General features: G+C 49.4%; 1 protein-coding gene and 1 pseudogene across 1 annotated transcript; one reads left to right on the top strand and one right to left on the bottom strand.

The window, feature by feature from the left end:
• The first annotated feature begins 1,145 nt into the window (after positions 1–1,145).
• Positions 1,146–18,110, top strand: NAGPA (N-acetylglucosamine-1-phosphodiester alpha-N-acetylglucosaminidase). Its single transcript, XM_066640809.1, has 11 exons — positions 1,146–1,255; positions 6,192–6,680; positions 6,984–7,123; positions 7,837–7,945; positions 9,172–9,300; positions 10,692–10,900; positions 12,100–12,147; positions 13,232–13,360; positions 13,963–14,094; positions 15,367–15,418; positions 16,358–18,110. Exons 1-11 carry the CDS (start codon positions 1,146–1,148, stop codon positions 16,599–16,601), a joined length of 1,791 nt encoding a protein of 596 aa, XP_066496906.1. The 3' UTR covers positions 16,602–18,110.
• LOC136633706 (5S ribosomal RNA) lies at positions 12,537–12,656 on the bottom strand (annotated as a pseudogene).
• Positions 18,111–19,803: the final 1,693 nt, after the last annotated feature.

The raw sequence follows: 19,803 nt of genomic DNA, 5'->3' as shown, positions 1-19,803 counted from the left end.
CCCTATGCCTTGTTCCTCTTCAACCATGTGATGATGTAACAGCTAGCACTGCCCACTTAGATGCATCTGAAAACCTGATGTTTTTGAAGCAGGGCCCACAAGGTGGGGGTCCACTGATGATGTCACAATTATCCTTTGTAAAAAGGCAGGGGAAAGAATGATACTGGGGTGCTGCTTGGCCATAAACTGGCAGAGTCCAGTGACAGCCCACAAGTGGCAGGAGATTAACTTTTGTTGCCTGTCCAGCTGGGGGAAAAAAGCAGAAGAGCTGGAGAAAGAGGCTCATTTGGGCAACATGGCAATAGAAGAGATTTCTAATTAGCTAATCTGCACATTCTCCAAACTTAGGAGTACTTTTCAACAAGCAGCCCTCCCCATTCGAACAGATTGTCCTAGAACAGGGGTCCTCAGGCCCTTGGGGGCTCTCAATCAGGCCCTTGGGGAGCCCCCAGTCTCCAATGAGCCTCTGGCCCTCCAGAGACTTGCTGGAGCCCGTGTTGGCCTCTCAGCAAGAGAACGACTGTTCGACCTCTCACTTGAGCTGTGGGAAGAGGGCTCCCTCCACTACTTGCTGTTTCACGTCTGTGATGCAGCAGTGGAAGCGAAGGAAAGGCTGGCCTTGCTTTGTGCAAGGCCTTTTATAGGCCTTGAGCTATACTGCAAGACCTTCATTCATTCATATAAGTTCCATCTCTAATATATTCATTTATGTAAATTTATTCAAATTTTAAATTGTAAATTAATTCTTTTTTCCCCCGGCCCCCGACACAGTGTCAGAGAGATGATGTGGCCCTCCTGCCAAAATGTTTGGACATCCCTGTCCTAGAAAGTGGGTCTTGGTGCTAAAAACTTTGAGAGCCACTGCCTTCAATCAATCAATCAATCAATCAATCTGCAGTATAGATCTAGTAAGACTAGTGATGACTTCATGTGAGAGGAAACAGGCAAGTAAATAAATTCCACTGCTAGAGACAAAAATTCAGCAGCAGCAGCAACCCAGTTTAAATCCCCAGGAAGGAAGCAGGCATTTAAGTCCATATGGAACCGGCCACCAGAGGGCGCAGCGAAACCACCAGCTCCCTGTTCCCTCTTGAGCTCAACCTCGCATGTGATGGCTGATCATGTGACCGATCAGTGGGCTCAATATGGCGGCCTCCATGGTGTGCCTGGATCATGCACTGGGGAAGAGACTTTCTGCTTTCTCCTTAGTGCTGCTCGGCTGCTTCCTGGCGGTCCAGGGTCACGCTGGGGACTGGTAAGTGCCCAAAGGGGGGTCAGGAGGACTTTAAACATGTAAAAACATGTAAACGTATAATAACCTTGTGGGTGGCACTTCCTGGTTAGTCCCCTCCTTCCTCATTCTTTCTAGCCAGTCTTTGGCCGAATCTGCATGTGAAGTGGCAGAGTCCAGACCAGGATCTCCAAGAGGAATTTGATTTGGGGGGGATACAAATTTTCTTTTGGGCCTCTTCCCAGAGGGGTGGGGAGGGGTGAAACAGGGCAGGGGGAGGGTGGTGACAGCCAGGAAAGCCTTGGAGCCGATGTCTACTGGGCTTCCCAATGCTGATAGAGCTCAGGTCTACCTGCCTGCACAGTTTCGGCAGCTAGATGTAGTAATATGGAAAAACAAACACTCTCCTAAGTCTCTCTAAAAAAATTTAGCTATAGAAAATCACGCAGAAAATGAGCATCATAATACTTAGGTTTACATTAGAATAGAAAGTGTCCTGTGTGCAGCAAAGCTTCTGCAGCAACTGTGGTCCCACAGCTGTGTCCCTGAGCTCCTACACACTCCTTCATGATCCCCAAACCAATGAAGTACTGTAGCAGTCCAGTTTCCTCCCAGATTTGACACTGTGTTGAGGAGTGTCATGTATGCATTCCTCAGCCTGGTGCATGTGGCTTGCAGCAGCAGTTGCCATTGTGCATACAGCATCCCATGTAGTCAGCAAGTTTGGGTGAGATCAGAAAATGTAAGATCCCAAGAAATTTCTGGGCCCCTTCCATTGGCTCCTGGACCCCCTTTTTTGACACTGGGTCCAGGCACAAATTACCCCCTTTAGTTTACCCCCCTCTCATGAGCTCTGGTCCTGACATGGCAGGATGGAGTGTCCTACTGCTTTCCATCATGTTTTTGGCTGCTCTACATTGTAGCTATTTTGTAATCAGTATTGCTTCTTGCATGCAGAAAACTAGCTTACTGGGGAGAGGATTTGGCTAGAATCTTTCTCCCACATATGCTGGGCCTCTACTTGTAGGGAAACACAATACAATACAAGAGAACTTTCAAAAAATGCCATTTCTCTGGCTTTGCAGATAATAAGCTGCTTATTGGGTTTGAATTGGCTCTAGGAGAGCCACTTCCCTGCCTGTTTCCAGTTTAGTAAGTTTTTCTCTGCCAGTGGTGAAGGGGGCTTCCTGCTAGGGGTGTTACTTTTCTTTCTCACTGGTCCTGATTCTGTGACTGTTACAGCTGCCCAGTTACAAAGCATTTCAGCTTTGTATCTTGGTTTTTTCCCCCTTGCATGGATATAAAATGGTGAGCTTCAGCTGCTCACATGCTGGCTGGCTGCTGCTGTTCATGGTCTAGCAGAAAGGCCTCCTTCTCTCATACATGGAGCCTTAAAGTGTCTACTGGTCACTCACAGAACGTGTGTATATTCCTGTAGATCCAGTTCCACTCAGAACAAATGCTTTTCTGTCCAGACTAGACAATGTGGCAATTCTCTTTCTCCATATAAATCAGCCTTGCCTGATCTCCATTTGAGTTATGTTGTGCTTAAAAGCAGTTATTGTAGTCTCTGAGTCAATACTGTGGTCTGACTACTTTGTGGTGTATATATGTTCTCCTCCCCCTTCCGCAACGCCTATTTAGCCAGATGTAAATTGCAGATATGGAAAAAATGTAGTTTGTGTTCCTTTGAGCAACTGGAAGAGCTCTTGGCAGTTAACTGTTTCTTGAGAGACAAAAGAAATGGCCTCTTACAAAAAAATTGTACTTTTTCAATGGTCAAATACTATCAAATACAAATTGTACTTTTTCAACGGTCAAATACTATCAAATACAAATTGTACTTTTTCAACGGTCAAATACTTTCTCTCACTTGGGCTGATTCTGACATTCTTTGTCTCCTCCATCTGAATCTTTGCCAGTTGGTTTCATGGGGTGACTGGTGTTATGAGAAACCTCTCATTTTCTCCACCATGCATAAGTTAATGAAACTTAGAGCGCAGTCCTAGATTGTACTTAAGCAGGTGCAAGTTCCTTATGCCGGCTTTCTGGTGTCACAAACATGTTGTAAAGCACGTTCACGCCACCGCGGGAGTCAGAGAGGCCAGTGCAAGGATGTATGTCGGCCTCCCTGTGCTGAAGCAAGCCCTGGCAAAGATAAATTTGTACTGGTGGCAAGCTGCCAGCGCAGGGGTTTGGGGAGGAGGGTTTTTCGTGGGAGTTTCAGGGCAAGGAGAGAGTGAGTGGACTGTTGGACAGGGTGGGCCTGGGAGAGAGGTGGGACCAGCCACCGGCACTTAGGCCAGGCTCCGGCACTTAACACCTCCCCCCAAGCAGCCTGGCCTAACACTGGGCTAGCCGGATCTGTGACAGCGATTTGGTTGGCACAAATCCGAGTAGCCCCATTGCAATGGCTGGGGCAGTGCTTGGGGTAAGAGGAAAAATATCCCTTTGCCCCAAGTTGCGCTACAGCCACCTCTAACCCTGCGTTGGATACAGCGCAGGTCATCCAGCCTGCCTGTTCCAGCACAGGTTAGGATTCGGCTGCCTGTCATGTCTGCTCTGTAACCTCTATTTTGTAAACAATAAAGCCCCACACTCTGACACCATTTCTTGTAAGGAAGGTGGTCCGGTCCCTCTTCCCAACCATTTGACATTGCTGTCTTTTGCACTTGCACAGTATTTTTTTGGAGAAGCGGTGACCGGAGCTAGAAGCAATATTTCAAATATGACCACACTGTAGACTTGAAAAAAGAGCAGGTGGCAGAATAAGTTTGTGTCTTAAGGGTTCATTCACCCCGCTGGTGTGGAATATGTTTATGCACTCACTGGTGCAGCAATCCTGGACTTGCTGTGCAAACAACATAATGTGAAGTGCTTGTCATACCCATACATTTTCAGATGCATTCACTTCATTCCTGTGATCTTCCCTTCCCTTCTTTTTTTAAAAAAAACAATTGGTGGGAAGGAATTGATCATGGAGACCAACTGGTCTACTCTACAACTATGTGGGAACGCCCTGCATTGTACACACAGCGAGGTCACCACATATGCACCAGCTGCTGTACAACACGTCAAGGGTTTCCATACTGAGTGTGTGAAGAGACATTTGTTGGATGAGAAGACGTGGCATTTCCTCTTCCTGGAACTAGCCTTCAGGCAATTAAAGGGAGATTAGAAACTTGCTGAACTAGAAAGGGGGAAGGGAAGCATATGAGGATTGACTCCAGAATGAAACAATGCTGTGCTATGTTGTAGTCCAGGGGTGTCCAAAGTTTTTGGCAGGAGGGCCACTTCATCTCTCTGACACTGTGTCGGGGGCCGGGGGAAAAAAGAATTAATTTACATTTCAAATTAGAATAAATTTACATAAGTTCACATAAATTAATATACTAGAGGTGGAACTTATATGACTGAATGAAGGTCTTGCAATAGCTCAAGACCTATAAAAGGCCTTGCACAAAGCAAGGCTGGCTTTTTCTTTGCTGCTGCTACAGCATCATAGACGTGAAAGAGCAAGCAGTGGAGGGAGCCCTCATCCCACAGCCAATGTGAGAGGTCAAACAGTCGCCCTCATGCTGAGAGGAGTTGCGTCGGGCCAGTGTGGGCTCCAGCAAGTCTCCAGAGGGCCAGAGGCTCATTGGAGACTGGCGTGTCCCTGAGGGCCGCATTGGGGGTCCTTGAGGGCAGAGCCGGGGTTTGGGCACCCCTGTTGTAGTACATACAGGCCTTCTCCCTCCCCCCCATATCTGCCGATCCCATATCCATGGATTTGCTTACCTGCAGTTTTCCGCTGATATTTGAATCAAATAAATGAATCAAAACAAAGATGTCCCTCTGTGACTGAAACATCAATGGTTCCAAAATGTTTGTAAACTAAACCAGGGATTAGAGTGCAAAATGGCTGTGTGTTTATGCCAGTTGTAGAATTTACAGTGCCTCTGTTCCATGTTCCATATGTTGGCTAGGTATAGGGGCTCGTATAGGGTAATTGGGTAAGAGGCACTTTTTCAAGTGGGTGCTCCTTTTTTTAGCAGGGGGAGAGTAACTGGCCCACCTCTCCCCAGCACTGTCTGTTTTAGTGGCTGTCTGCTGGTGTTCATTTGCATCTTTTTAGATTGTGAGCCCTTTTGGGAGAGGGAGCCATTTAGTTATTTGATTTTTCTCTGTAAACCGCTTTGTGAACTTTTAGTTGAAAAGCGGTATATAAATACTGTTAATAAATAATAGGTACAGGTCTCTTATTTGTCATCCTTCACTCAGTTAAATGCATGGCTTTGCATCTGTTAAACCTTTGATTGTAGGAGGTCTCTTTTAATAGTTGTACCATACACTTGCTGAGTTACATAAGCAGTATAGGTTATTTATATGCACTGTCAGCATAAATGACGCTTTACACAGGGTGAAAAGCTTTACATTCTAAATACTGACACAAGGGCGGTTGTGCCTGTTGTCTTGTGTGCTCCCTGGAGCATTTGGTGGGCCACTGTGAGATACCGGAAGCTGGACTAGATGGGCCTTTGGCCTGATCCAGTGGGGCTCTTACGTTCTTTTGGAGATGGCAAAGGGAAGATAGTGGAGTGGAGGAAGCAGTAGCCAGGGAGAGCGTGTGCAGTTGTTTCGTTTACATGATGTGGTTCCCTACCTCCAGAGAGCTTACAGTCTGAAATGGACAGAAGGAAAACAGCAATGGCAGTGAGAGAAGGATGAGGCCGGGGTGGGGGGATGAAGGTGGGGTTTAAAGTTGGGAATGAGGAAAAGCCACAGGCCATGTGGAGAAGGTGGGTGTGGAGGAGGGGATGGAAGGGAGATTGGTTAAAAGTCTGTTTCCTGTCTTCTTATCTCAGGCTAAGGTCCTGGGTTTTGCCTGGAGGAATCAGGGTGGATTGTGGGTCTAGGATCTAATCAGGCCAGCAGACTGAAGCAGCTTTATTGATGCTTGAAACTTGATGACTTTCAGGAGCTCCCTAAATGACGACCTGCTGCTGCCGTACCCTCCTCCTCACCATGGCCCTCAGCACCACCTGCGGTTCGCCCGAGACTGTCAAGCTCTCATGCAGGGCCACCCAGCGCATGAGTCCTGGCCTGGCGACAACAGCAGCAGCACCTCCCCTCTGGCCACCACGCGTGACTTTGTTTCGTATTTTCCTCCCGAGGGTCAGAACCAGCGACCGGTCTACGGCCACTACACCGTGGTGAGAGACCCTCTGCGGACCTTCTCCGTGCTGGAGCCTGGTGGGCAGGGAGGCTGCCGTTCCCACAGTAGGGTGACCGTGGAAGAGACGGCGAGGCGAGGCAAGTGCCTGGTGGCCCAGAATGGGGGTTACTTTGATATGAAGTCTGGCGCATGCTTGGGGAACGTCGTGAGTGACGGACGGCTGGTGCAGACCTCCGGAGGGGTGCAGAATGCTCAGTTTGGCATCCGGAAGGATGGCACTCTCGTCTTTGGGTAAGAGCTGGCCAGCATTGCTGTAGCTATGGTTTTGCTTAAATCACGCATAGCTCACTGATGGGAGGTCCACAGGCCAGAAGAAGCTCTCCCCCCAAAAAGGAATTTAATCTGGATTTTTCTGATGGCCTGCCAAATGTTTCCAGGTATGAAGATTTTACATTTGAGCATTGCATTTTGGCAGATCAATGTTCCCCCCTCCCAAATAAGGTTAATTAACAGTATGAACCCAAACCTGCACATCTGATGTTCCCCAACCCCTCTTTCTTCAGTTCACGTGCATCCTTTTGCTGTCTCTTCCAGCTACCTCTCCGAAGAGGATGTGATGGAGAAAGAGAACCCATTTGTGCAGCTGGTGAGCGGGGTGGTTTGGCTGTTGCGCAACGGAGAGGTGTACGTGAACCAGAGCCGGGCAGTGGAATGCAACGAGACGCAGGAATCAGGTCGCCACTGTGGCTTTTCTCTAAACGTAGAACAAGAGAGGCAGGGGCTTTACTGTGGCCAACCAGCATGTTGGAATGTAGGATGCTTTCTAGTCCTCATGATGAATGGAAACAATAACTTAAGCAAAGTAGGAGATATTGTGTGCTCTTGCATCAAGTATTCCATCTGCAGAATTCAGCATTTCTGGTTGCAGAATTGGAGTCTGCCTGGGGCAAAATATATGGGTAAAAATGCCTAGCAGTGGAAGGTGACTGAGGCTGGTGATTTCTGACTGATGGGCAGGGGAGATTTGTAAGTATAATGGTAGGTTTCATACAATCATGGAAGAAACCAAAAGACTTCCACCTTCTACAATCCCGCCTCCCACCTCTTGTACACCTCTTGTACATAGTTGGGTACAAGCAGGTGCTGTGCCATACTGTCAGTAGAGCCAAGATGTTGAAATTAAGATGACTCAAGCAAGTGAGACAATTTGCATGCTACAGGACAAGGCCAACAAAACCCCACCACCTGGAGATCCCAGCCTTCCAGCGACTAGCCACTATGACCTTGCTGAGGGAGGACAATATATTCCTTTTGGCCAGCTGCTTGATGCAGTGATGGACAGGGGTAGGGGAGTGCCTTGTTCAAGGAGGGGTTTTGCAAAATAAATTTTCAAGAAAATGGTGAGTTTTCCCTGCTAATTTGTGACCTGTCCTCTTTCTCCTGGCAGGGGCCTTTGACATGTTCATCAACACTTTGTCAGCTAGGTCGGCTGTGGGGCATGACGCACAGGGGCGACTGGTCTTGATGCAAGTGGATGGGCAGACAGGCAGCAGGGGGTAAGAGGAGTTTGCTACTCTGCTCAGGGGCTCATTTCCTAGAAGGAGAGATGCTGCAGGGGCCCTTATCCTAAAAGCTCTCCATCCTGATAAGTTGGGACATAAGAAGAGGATTGCTGATTTGGGTCCAGGACCCATCTAGTCTAGCTTCCTATATCTCTCAGTGGCCCACCAGATGCCACTGGGAGCACATAAGGCAACAAGATACCTGCATCCTGGTGCCACTCCCTTGATCCTGGCATTCTGAGGTAGCCTAAAACCAGAAGGTTGAACACATACCCATCACATTTTGTAACCTGTGGTAGACATTTTCTCCGTAAACCTGCCCATTTCCCTTTGAAAGGCATCTAGGCCAAATGTCATCACCGCTTCCTGTGCCAAGCAGTTCCACAGATTAAGGTCCCAATCCTATCCAACTTTCCAGCACTGGTGCAGCTGCAATGCAGCCCAGAGGTAAGGGAACAAATGTTCCCGTACCTTGGGGAGGCCTCTGTCACTGCCTCCCCAACACAGGATGCAGTGTACGCCCCATTGGCACAGCTGCACTGGCACTGGAAAATTGGATAGGATTGGGCCCTAAGTTGGCATTGTTACTTAGTTGTCCTCTCTTGAAAGAAGTTGTACCCATTTGAGAATACTCCTCCCACTAATAATAATAATAATAACTTTATACCCCGCCCTTCTCCCCAAAGGGACCCAGGGCGGCTTTGGACCCACTACTAGAAGTCAAACACCTGAATTCTCTTCCTGGGGGAATTCTCATCCAACCCCCCATTCTGACCCTGCAGCTGCTGGGAGCAGGTTTGCTGAACTCCTTAGAGCCCAGCAGGTTTTTTTTCAGTTTTGTTTTTGGAAGGCTGCTTTTTCACTCTCCTCCCTCTTTCTCTCTCTTCCCCCCCCCCCACATTCTCAGTTAGGGCTGAGTGGGAGGGGATTTGTAGTGGAGTCTCCTGCAGCAGCCATTTTGTGGCAAGAAGCAGAGCTAGGGTGCTGCGCAAGAACACAGTGACAATCTTTATGCCATGCTACCAGCAGGGAGGTGTGAAAATGTGCCTTGCGCTCTGGGGTTGCAAGCTTTCTTTGGCTGTGAAGCTAGAAATGAAGTTGGCAAGAGTGTCAGTCAGGCATCACAACTACAGCGGGATTAAAACTGGGGAAATCTGATCTGCAGCTTAGTTTCTTACACCAGTGTGCTGTGCACATCCCTCCCCTGTTTGCCGCTGCAGCCTCAACCTCTGGGAAATGGCAGCTTTCCTGAAGAAGCTTGGTGTGGTCAATGCTATCAACTTGGATGGTGGAGGATCGGTTACTCTGGTCTTAAATGGAACCCTTGCTAACTACCCCTCAGATCACTGGTACGTGCAGTCCCTGTTTACCGAAAGGATTTTGTTTACTACGTTTATATCCTGCCTTTCTCCCCCAAGGGACCCAGAAGCTAAGGAACCCGAAGGGACCCAAGGATGGCCTAATCTTGCACTGATGGATGGTGCAATTAGACCCCCACCAGAGCACTTCAAGATGGTGAAGCCATGCTTGGTCTCCTCTGCTCACAATCATTTACATTTACATTTACAGTATCATTACATACTGCCCTTCCACCAAGAAGCTCAGGGTGGGGTACATACAGTAGTTCTTCCCTCTTGTCCCGTCCAAATATTCCAATTCCCTTCTAATGCCCACTTTTTGGCTAATTAACACCCTGAAGATGATGGCAGAGGGATTCTTTTTAAAAACCCTCCATTACACCTGGATGCTGTGCTTGGAGTGTCCTGTTTGGCTCCTGTCCCTTTAAGCACCTCCGGTCACTGTTCCGTTGAGCAACTTGAAACTGAGATGGAGAGGCGGATGTCAGTGCTGAGCCTGGAGGGAGGGAAGGAAGTGCCATGTGGGAGGGGTACGTGGAGGGTAGAGGCAGGGGAAATGGGAAACTGCAGGGGGCCCTCCTTATCCGTGGGCCCGGCAGTTGCAGATTTGAATATCCGCAGGTACGAACCCATGGCAGGAGGGCCTCAGAGGACCTCCGTATGTGACTGGAAGTTTCTTCCAGTCGCATCCAGGCAGTGGCGTAGCCAGCCACCCTGAAGCCTAGTAAAGTTACAATTGCCACGTCACACCTGGAAGTGACGTCTCTTCCAGGCGTGACACGTCACCTGCGTTTTCTGCTGCCTCTCCCCAGCCCTCCCCCTGCTTGCCCCCGAGAGCTGCAAGTGGCAATTGGAAACTCTGACTCTTTGCTCCGCCCCTCCCCCCAGGCACCCCCAAACTCCTGGAGCAAGGGGAGCACACAGCCAGAGACTGCAATCCCTGCTTGCCCCCCTTGCAGAATGCTGTTTTTTTCCTGGCACTTTTTGCAAGAGGAGCAAGTGGCATTTGCAGGGGGGTGCAACAGTGGAGGTGGGCAGCCAGACTGTTGCCTCCAGGCAGCCTTTGGGCTGGTGCGATAGCTACCCCCTATACCCCCTGCTAGCTACACCACTGCATCCAGAAATCCCTTCTAAAAAGCACATGCAGTTTGCCGGCTACCTCCCTCACAGATTTCATTATCTGCAGAATTCCGTATCCTTGGGGGTCCTGGATCCCCCATGGATCCCACTAGAACAGCCACCACAGTGTGGCAAGGAGCAGTGCAAGAGAAGCCAGCTGGTTGTCGCCTGCACACCAAGCACGCTGGTTCTTTTGATCCTGGGCCCTGAAGTTCAGGTGGTCCTCTGGATCAGGTCAGACTTTCTCTGTTCTATCTTTCCAGCGTGTTTGACCCCATGTGGCGCTGCCCTCGGCAGGTTTCAACAGCTGTGTGCATCCACGAGCCTGCTTGCCAGCCTCCGGATTGCAGCGGGCACGGGCAATGTGTGCTTGGGGAATGCCGATGCAGCGGAGCTTTCTGGAAAGGGCCAGCCTGCAGTGTGCTGGACTGTGGCCCCGCCAACTGCACTCTGCACGGCATGTGCACAGAGAGTAAGTCCTTGAAGCAGGTGGGAGTGTCTGGGCCGAGCAGAGCTGGACTGGAAAAGCACATTGCTAGGAGCAGGTGCACACCCCAGCCTGGTGGCTAAAGGAGAGCTTGGTGCTCAGAAATCGAGTTTGTCGCATCCCCTTGGATTGTACTGAATCATCTGAAAAGAGAATCGGAATGGGGTGGGGCTGGCAGGCAGAGGATAAAAGGGTGGGTAGATGTAAGGCAAAACAATGAGAGAAATGAAGCCCCCCCCCCATCTGCCCCCAAATTAACATTGATCAATGAAGGCAACTTGTTTGAATTTAAAAAGAGAGAGAAGGAACCTTGAGTAGGCTGTTCTTGTTGCTTTATTTGACGATGGCACAAATCTTCTTCAAGGGTTTTATTTTTCTTTTTTTTTTCTTAATTGAAAAACTGGCCAGCATATCTGTCAGTAGACCTTTATTTCCGGGTGGCAGGCTTGAGTCTCTCCCTTTCCTCTTGCTTTCTTACTCTCGGGTATTCCCTTCCTCAATCTCTGCTATCATGGCACCATCACTGTGTGTAGCTGTACATAAAGTGCAAAGGAAAGAGTCTCTGCCCTGAGGTGTTTACAATCCATAGTTCATCACCCAAGACAACCATGGAAAGAGGAGGGAACTGGAGATGGAGGTAACTGAGAGGGGAGAAGTCTGCATTTGCTTCAGTTGCAGTTATAAGGAAACTTCAGTCCTGGTTTGCTTGGTTCAGTTTGTTGGAAGCAGAGCAATTGGCCGAAGGACCTCTTCCTATGATACAATCCACTACCTGCCGAGGCTGCTGTAAGAAATCACCCTACACAGGAGCAGAGGCTGGTTAAGGTTTCAAAAGAAATACTTAACATTTCCACAATTAAGGGCAGCCTCGGACTTATACTGAATAATGGTCCAGATCTCTTTGGTCCCACTAGGCTCTTTAGTAGCCAGAAAGTATCTCACTGCAGAGTCCAATTGCTTTTCCAGAGTTCTTGGGTTGTGTTATATTTGGAGTCTGCATTCCTGAATGCCCCATTTGCCCTTGTCCTGCTCTCCAACCTGCCAGGAAGCCTTTTTCTGCCTAGACATCCCCTTCTCTCTCCTGCCTTCCTGTACCAAAGTCAAAGCTTATCTCACTAATTGGGCTCATAGTCTCTCTCTCTCTCTCTCTCTCTCTGTTCCCCTGTCCCTGCCTCCAAATGCAGCCGGCTGCCTCTGTGATGCTGGATGGATGGGCTCCAACTGTAGTGAAGGTAACCAGCTTTCTGGACAATCTTGACTTGAAAGGGCTGGCTGGAACAGTCAGCAAGCATTTCCCACATTTGCAGTCACAGAGGCCAGGGATTTGGGGTACAACCTTTCCTTGTGCAAGGGACTCGCTCATATGGATGGCGGTGTTCCTCTGGGGCTCGGTGGAATCTCTTGTCTTCGTTCTGACCCACGCAGGCCACATTACAAAATGTTCTGGGCAGACTTTGTCCCCTGGAGTTGCTTTCTGCTACTGCCACCATCTGGGTGTATTTCTTTCCCTCCCACCCCATGCAATCCAGAGGGTGTTGGGAAGGGGAAAAATGTGTGCCCGCACTTCAAAAACAAAGAGTTGGTTGGCTGGCAACCTTCAGTCTCGAAAGACCATGGTATAAGCCTACAGCACCTGGTATTCCCAGGCGGTCTCCCATCCAAGTACTAACCAGGCCTGACCCTGCTTAGCTTCTGAGATCAGATGAGATCAGGCATGTGCAGGGTAACAGTTGCTGCAAAAAACAAAGAGTAGGTTTGTAGGATGAGTTCTATATACGAGTGGCAAAGTCTGAGCTTGAGTTGATTCTGGTAATAGGCAGAGCCTGAGAAGAGGGTAGATGTACTTGAACCATGCCTGTAAGTGGGGCTCCATTCTCCTTAAAGAGGCTGGCTGAGCACATGTTTTTGTACGTAGAAGGGCCCAGTTTCAATCCCTGGTGTCTCCTCTTGGAGAGAGTTTATTTTTCACATCTGAAAATGGTCCCCCTTCCTTTGTATGGCAACAAAATAGCAGCCTCCTCCACTCCAGGTCACCCAGTAAGTTTCCTGGCTAAACCTGAACCCAGCTCTTCTCAGTTCAAGCCCAGCACTCCAGCCACCACACCATGCTGGACCTTGGGTAGCTGTAAAGGACCTTTCCTCTGCTGGTTTGTGGGGGACAAGTGTGGGGGGAGGAATTAATATTTGCAAGTTTGTTGTCAGCTCCTGGAGCTCAAGTCGTGTGAATTGGCTGCGTTTTTACTGAATATTGTACTGTGCTTACAACCATCAAGAGCTCTGATCCAGTTTTGTGTGGTTCTCCCCCCCCCATAATAGCATGCACCAGTGGCTTCTATGGTGATGGTTGTGCTCAGAAATGCCTCTGCCGCAATGGGGGCGAATGCAACCCTGTCCATGGGTCCTGCACCTGCCCAGCTGGCTACCAAGGCCCCCTTTGTGAAGAAGGTGAGAGATTGTATTTTATTTAGCAGCAGGAGCCTCCCTGCTGCCTGAGGCCTTGTGGCCGAGTGTTTCCAGAACCACATCTGCCCAGTTAAGTCTGCAAGGCAGGCAACATGAGTGGGACTGATTTGTAAATGTGACCAAATTGTATAAGGCTTTGAAGTCTGAAACTACACCAGGCTGCTAGGACTGCAAGACAAGGGGGGTGGGGCAGAAGGTGTTGGGGGCAGGAATCTGATGGGATGATGCCCCATCACAAAGTTCCTCCCCTTTGGAAAGCTGGCACATTAGAGAACACTTCTAGCCTAGTCCTCCCTTTGGCATACTAGCTTTCTGCATGCAGGGATTTTTTTTAAAATGGGGCAACATTGGAAACTGTGATGCAGTAGCAGGCAGCATCATAGGTTCAGCTGTCTCCTGCCCTCTCAGAAGAGCAGTATGGAGATGATAGTAGGGAGGGTGCATTTCCACTGGGCCTGGGCCTCAAGTCCAATGGTCGCGGGCCTGACCTTGCCCTCTCTCAAGGCCTCGTGTGATCTGTGGTTGTGTTAGTGTGGCACAGCATTTTGTATTGTGTAACTGGTGTTTTGCCATCAATTTCCCAGCATGCCATATTGGGCAGTATGGCGCACACTGCCAGCACACTTGTCAGTGCCCAGATCAGTGTCCTTGTGATCCGAAGACAGGGAGCTGCAACATCTCTTATGAGTCTACCCCACTGAACACATTAGCCAGAGGTATGTATCTCTGTCATGCTGGGGCAGGGGTGGGGGCTGTAGGCCAGTGATTGAGCACATGCTCTCATTGAGCATAAAAGGGCCAGTCTGAAACCTTGGAGTCTTGCTGCTGCCAGTCAGTGTAACCCACACTGAGCCAGGTGGACCAATGGCCTGACATGGCAGACAGCATTTCCATAGGAGCAACCATAGCTCAGTGGTGAAGCACAGACTTTGTGGATGTTTTACTTGTGTATGTGCAAAGTTAACAATGTTAGTCCTAATGTTACAGGGGTTGTGCTTGCCTGCTGATGCTACCCCAGCTCTGAGGGACCTCTCCCCTATCCAAGGTTAAAGAGGAAAAGCTCAGCCTTGGGTGGGACAAAGATCAGTTGCTGTAGTGACACGTCCCAGTTATTGGAATGGGCACACACACTCTCACACACTCTTTGACCAACTTTGGCACTGCAGGGGCCATGAACAGAATAGAAAGTGCGCCTGCCCATTCTGGCACTTCACTCTCCTCTAGAGCAGCTGGGCAGTGCCAGAAGGGCAGTGCCACAAGCAGGTGAGTCTGGCAATGGTACGGAATGGGGTCGGGTGCTTGACGTCACAGCCTTCCCCCAATCCTTCCATACACTCTGAGAGGAAGTTGGTATTGGCCACCAGAAGCCCCCACCTAGCAAAGATGTCCATGAGTAGCTGACGTGCAATCTTTGTGTCTTGAAATGTGTCAGGAAATGGAGGTCATCTCCACAGCCTTTTTTTTTTTAATCTGCTGGTCTTCTCCGTTCTTGATCCTCTGTTTCCCACTCACTTGGCAATGGAGAGGAAGAACCAAGACTGGGGTGGCCAAACTTACAATAGAACTTCAGCTGTTTGAGAGCCACAGGAGACAAGTTTGAGATCCACAATGTCTAAGAAGTTTTTAAATATATTAATTGTTCATTGTAGATAAAACTTACATTTTAATCCAGTGAACTCCCAGTCTATACCTGGCAAATAATTATAAAGCTTGAAAATGTGTTATTTACCGTTTATATTAATTGTGGTGCCAAAAGGAGCTCGGCCAACATATTTCCGTGAGCTGCACGTTATATGTCAAAGAGCCGCATGTGGCTCACAAGCCGTGGTTTGGCCACCCTTGATCTAGACCCTTGCTCTGACTCAAGGATGGAGCCTTCATGGGAGGGCTCTAGTTGGCCATCATTTTGGAATTTTGCTGTTTCTTTCATGACCTCTGGGAAGTGGTCATTTTTTTGGTCCTGTCTCATTTCTGCTTTTCTTTTCCAGCCAGGCAATGTTGGCTGACAGCACAGCACAAGGAGGGACTTGTTGTCACCCAGTAAGTAGCATGTATGTGTTTTCTTAATCATTCCAATGCCTGCCAGTCTTCTGGTGTAAAGCTGGTGTAGTGCAGTGGCACTATAGCAAAGACATCCCCACGCACTGAATGTTCAATAAATGGGCTCCAGGATGTGGCCCAAAGGCTTGTAATACAACCTTCCTAAAATTTAAGCAGCTCCCAGCCTGGTCAGTGCCTGGAGGGGAAAAAGCCCAGGAACTGTCCACCAGTGAGTGTGCAGACAGCCCTGTACAGAAGAGTGCAGTAAAAACAGGCAAGGATGAACACAGTGCAGGGAGCTCACAGCTCAGTGGTAGAGCAGCTGCTGGGTAGGCAGAAGGCCCCTGGTTCAGTCCCCAGCATCTCCGGGTACAGCTGGGGGAGGAGATTTCTGCTGGAAGCCCCTGGAGAACTACTGCCTGTCACTGTAGGCCAGCAGATTTCAACCTATTAGTTGAAAGCTGAGGTTCCAAGAATCCAGTGGGCAAGTGATAACCCCAGGCTGCTACCAGGCCCTTCATTCCTTCTAGGCTGGTACGAAGGAGAGGACGGGCAGAGAGGCAGGCAGCTGCCTTGATCTTGAAGGTGAAAGGTAGAGGCAGGGAGAGAACTGGGAGACACAAGCAGGGGTAGAGGGCATGCTCCAACCAGGGAGAGCAGACAGGTGGGCCAGCGGGCAGGAACCCGAGAAGCCTGCTGAAGAAGAGGCGCTTCCTCATATCAACTCTCACAAGCACCAAAGTCTCAGGTGGGGATGGCCTCCGCTAGGGTCCCTAGCCCTGGCCATGTCCAGCCTCTGCGAACCTGAGCCTCTGAGCCAACTGCTGAGAGCAGTGCTGCTGTGGCGAGATTGCAGGACCAGCAGTCTCCTTCTGAAGGAAGCAGGTTCCCAAGCTGTTGTGTGGCTGCACACGTGACACAGCTCTTGCCTCTTCCTAGGAAGACCTGGATTGGCGTGACCTCCATCTTGGCGCTGCTCCTTGTGCTCAGCGTGGTGGGAAACATCAGGTTCCTGTTGTGCAACTCCACAGAGCAACACAACCGAGGCAAATACACCTACCTCCCCCTGGGGGATGTGAACGGGGGCTCTGGCCATGACTGTCCCTCTGCCGCATGGGAGAAGGAAGACCCCGCAGAGGACACCTGCAACCCAAATCGGACAGAGGTAGTCGAGCTTCTCTGATACGAGCAGGAGGACTGTCTCTGTGACTGGGACTTTCCAGGAGCTCAGCTCTTACTGGTCCACCTGGAGGGAAGGGGAGCCTGGCGCAGCCTCCAGTATTTTTGGCTTCTTGGATGGAAAACCCAGAGAGCAGCCCCTGTTGGCGACATAAATTAACCCAAAAATCCGTGACTGTTTAAGGACCTCTGTTTAAGGACTGTTTAAGGAAATCTGCCTTATGAAAGGGCTGCAGGAAATGCCCCTTGTGTCCCAAACAGCTCCTGTGGTCAGGTCAGGTGGTGGAGAATTTGCTTGCTGATGTTTCCCATGGAGCGACAAGATGTGCTACATCGACTTTAACTGCTGTAGGAAATGCTAGATCTTCCTATGAAAGAAATGTCCAACATTTGTAATTTTGCTCCACCCAGTAGCATAGCCAGAGGGGTGGTGGCCTGCGTATTGCTGCAGTGATTTTCCACCACTGTGCCATGGCACACTAGTGTGCCACGGATGGCCCGCAGGTGTGCCATGGGAGTCTGAGGAGGGTCATTTATTAGTAGGGCAATTGGAGGATTTGATCCCCCTGCCAGCAGCATGGTGTGCCTTGTCAGTGGTCAAAATACTGAAGGTGTGCCTGGACAATTTTAGCACCTTCTCAGTGTGCCATGAGATGAGATGAAGTGGCGAAAATCGCTGGTATAGGATGATTATCAGGAGCTACATTGCAGCCCTACGAAAGAGGATGGGCGGAGTTTAGTTCAGGAAGGGGTGGTGTGTCAGTGCCGCCTCCCTCCCCTTTCCTTCCCTGCTACTCACTGGGTCATTGATTGGGATGCCTGGTGTTTGGGATTTCTCTCTTTCTGGGCACCATGTGCCTTCCCCAGCTCAAGAGAGGATGACAAACTGAGAATCACAGTGCCCTCTGTGCCAGTCTTCCAGATGGGCCTCTTCTCAGCAGGTGTACAAGGCCTCCTTGGGGATTTCTGAGCCACTCCACCGAGCGCTCTACGTCCTTTAGGAAGGATAATAATAATAGGTTTTTATATACTGCCTTTCTGGCCATTGGATTGCTCCTTTGGGGCTTTATTCAAGGTGATTGACATGTGCAGGTGTTCTCTAAACCCCTGGAGTTTTTACAGTAAACAGAGAAGTTCTGTCTTTCAAGAACTGACTACATTCCAGGTGGATCTTCTCACAGTCTGGTCACATTCTGGCTGCTGTCTCCTCCCATACAAAGGACTTCAAAGCCGACTTCTTTTGGCTCTCACCCAAAATTGCTCTGGTCAGCTTATCGAGGTCTTGCTGGAACCGGGGCTTCCAGTGGTCTTGAACAGGCGACCTTCAGATGGCATCTTCGGGCACAACAGCAGCTCTACCCTCTAGACCAGACCTACTGTCTAGATCTCTTTTGCAGAGCCCACAAGAGCACTAGGTGGTTCCTACTTGTGGTTCGGGTCAGCTCTTCCTCCAACGCCAAGATATCCTCTGGAAGAAGCCAACTGCTCCAACAACCCCGAGACTCTGGTTCTTATTCCTGGGGGCTGCATTCCAAGGGCCCCCATTGGCTTGGGTGGGTGGGGGGGTCTCCCATGGTAGCTGCAGGGGCTCAGCTTCTTGTGCGCCAGGAAAAAACCTCCTGGTGCAAGGGAAGCATCTACTCAAAAGTAAGTCCCCAGGTGAAGTTTACTCCCAGGTAAGTGTGCCTCAGACCCCAGCCCTAGGTATGTCTACTCACAAGTAAGTCCCATATCTTGGGATATGAATTGCAGGGACAGCAAAAACAGCAGCGAAGGGGCTGTGGCTTGAAAGCCCTGTTTGGGGACTCTCATGGGAGGATCATGGTGGAGGGTAGAGTGGTTGGAGACTGGCAGACTATGAGGTCACTCCTGTCGTCCTCATCAGCTTTTCATTAAGAAGTATACTTTACAAACACTGGACCAGAGCATTTCATGCTGCCTGGTCTGCACTTGAACACTTCAGAAAGCAGAAGTTTCTTTTCTGCAGAAGTTGGATTGCTCATATTATCTATTATCTCTAGGTTTAGGAGAAGTCAAGGGTTAAGGAAAAGCTGTAGGTTACAGTCTACTGGGCTCTGAAGATCATATATAGTCTACCAAATGACTTTCAGTTTATCAATGATCTTTAATTGTTTACTAAGAGGAAACCCATCTCAACTGCAACAGAGGTGCCTCTTTAAGGCTTTTGAAGGAGATGCTTTTACTGTTTAATACTTAAAAAGCACACACTCCTTGAGACCGAATGTCTTGGGGGGGGGAGAGTCTCTTTTTAAGTAGGCTTTCAGTATTTTTTGTTTTTCTTCCTTGTGAAGTAAGGACTGAGCCAACATGCCAACTGTGCCCTTTCAAACGCATAGCGAAGCATTGCTAGTTTAGATGGCTTTAAGAAACAGGTTAATCCTTTGAAGATATGCTCTAGCCTTGATAGCTGCCCATTTGGAAGCAGGGTATCTCTGCAGACCAGATAGCACAATAGCCATCCTTGATTGCTCCTGGCAACTATGGGAGCTTATAAGGGGCACCTGTCTGCTACTGGACATGGGCTTTTTATGTGAACTTTTGGAGAGTGTGATATCCTATGCACACTTTCCTGAGTCAGCCCCTTTGAACTCACTTCTGAGTAGCCAGGCATAGGATTGTGCTCTCAGTGAGGTTGTTTATGTTCTTAATGTGTTATTTATTTGACCAGTTAAAGCCTGCAGCAGTAGATTTCAAAATTCTCACTGTTGAGACTCCACATAGAATTGCAGCCTTAGTGTGGATTGGGAGGGGAGTGTGGGGAGAGGCAGTAACATGAACAGTGTTGCAGGTGACTTGTCACCCAGCTGATGCTGCCATGTGCAGTCAAGTTGTATTGGAGTACCCAGAGGGGTCCCAGGACACACTACGACAGAGCACTTATGTAATCGTCCACTAAGGGGGTGTGAGAAATGCACTCTAACCCCTATGGTACAGTGGTGGACTAGGATTTAGGAGACCTGGGTTCAAGTCCCTCTTCAGCTAGAAAGGGATGTAGCTGATCTTGGACCTGTCTCTCCCCCTAACCACAGGGTTGCTGTAAGCATAGAGGGATGAGTGTCTGGGTCATGCCCTGAACTCCTTAGTGGGAGCCTTTATGAAAGGAGCTGTAGCTCAGTGGTGGTAAACAGGAGGTGCCCAGTTGAATCCCGGGCAGCAGGGGAAAGACCCTTACCTGAAACAAAGTC

This window comes from Tiliqua scincoides, chromosome 13 (genome assembly GCF_035046505.1).
Source record: "Tiliqua scincoides isolate rTilSci1 chromosome 13, rTilSci1.hap2, whole genome shotgun sequence".
NCBI classification, from domain to species: domain Eukaryota; kingdom Metazoa; phylum Chordata; class Lepidosauria; order Squamata; family Scincidae; genus Tiliqua; species Tiliqua scincoides.
This window is presented reverse-complemented; position numbering and strand designations above follow the sequence as displayed.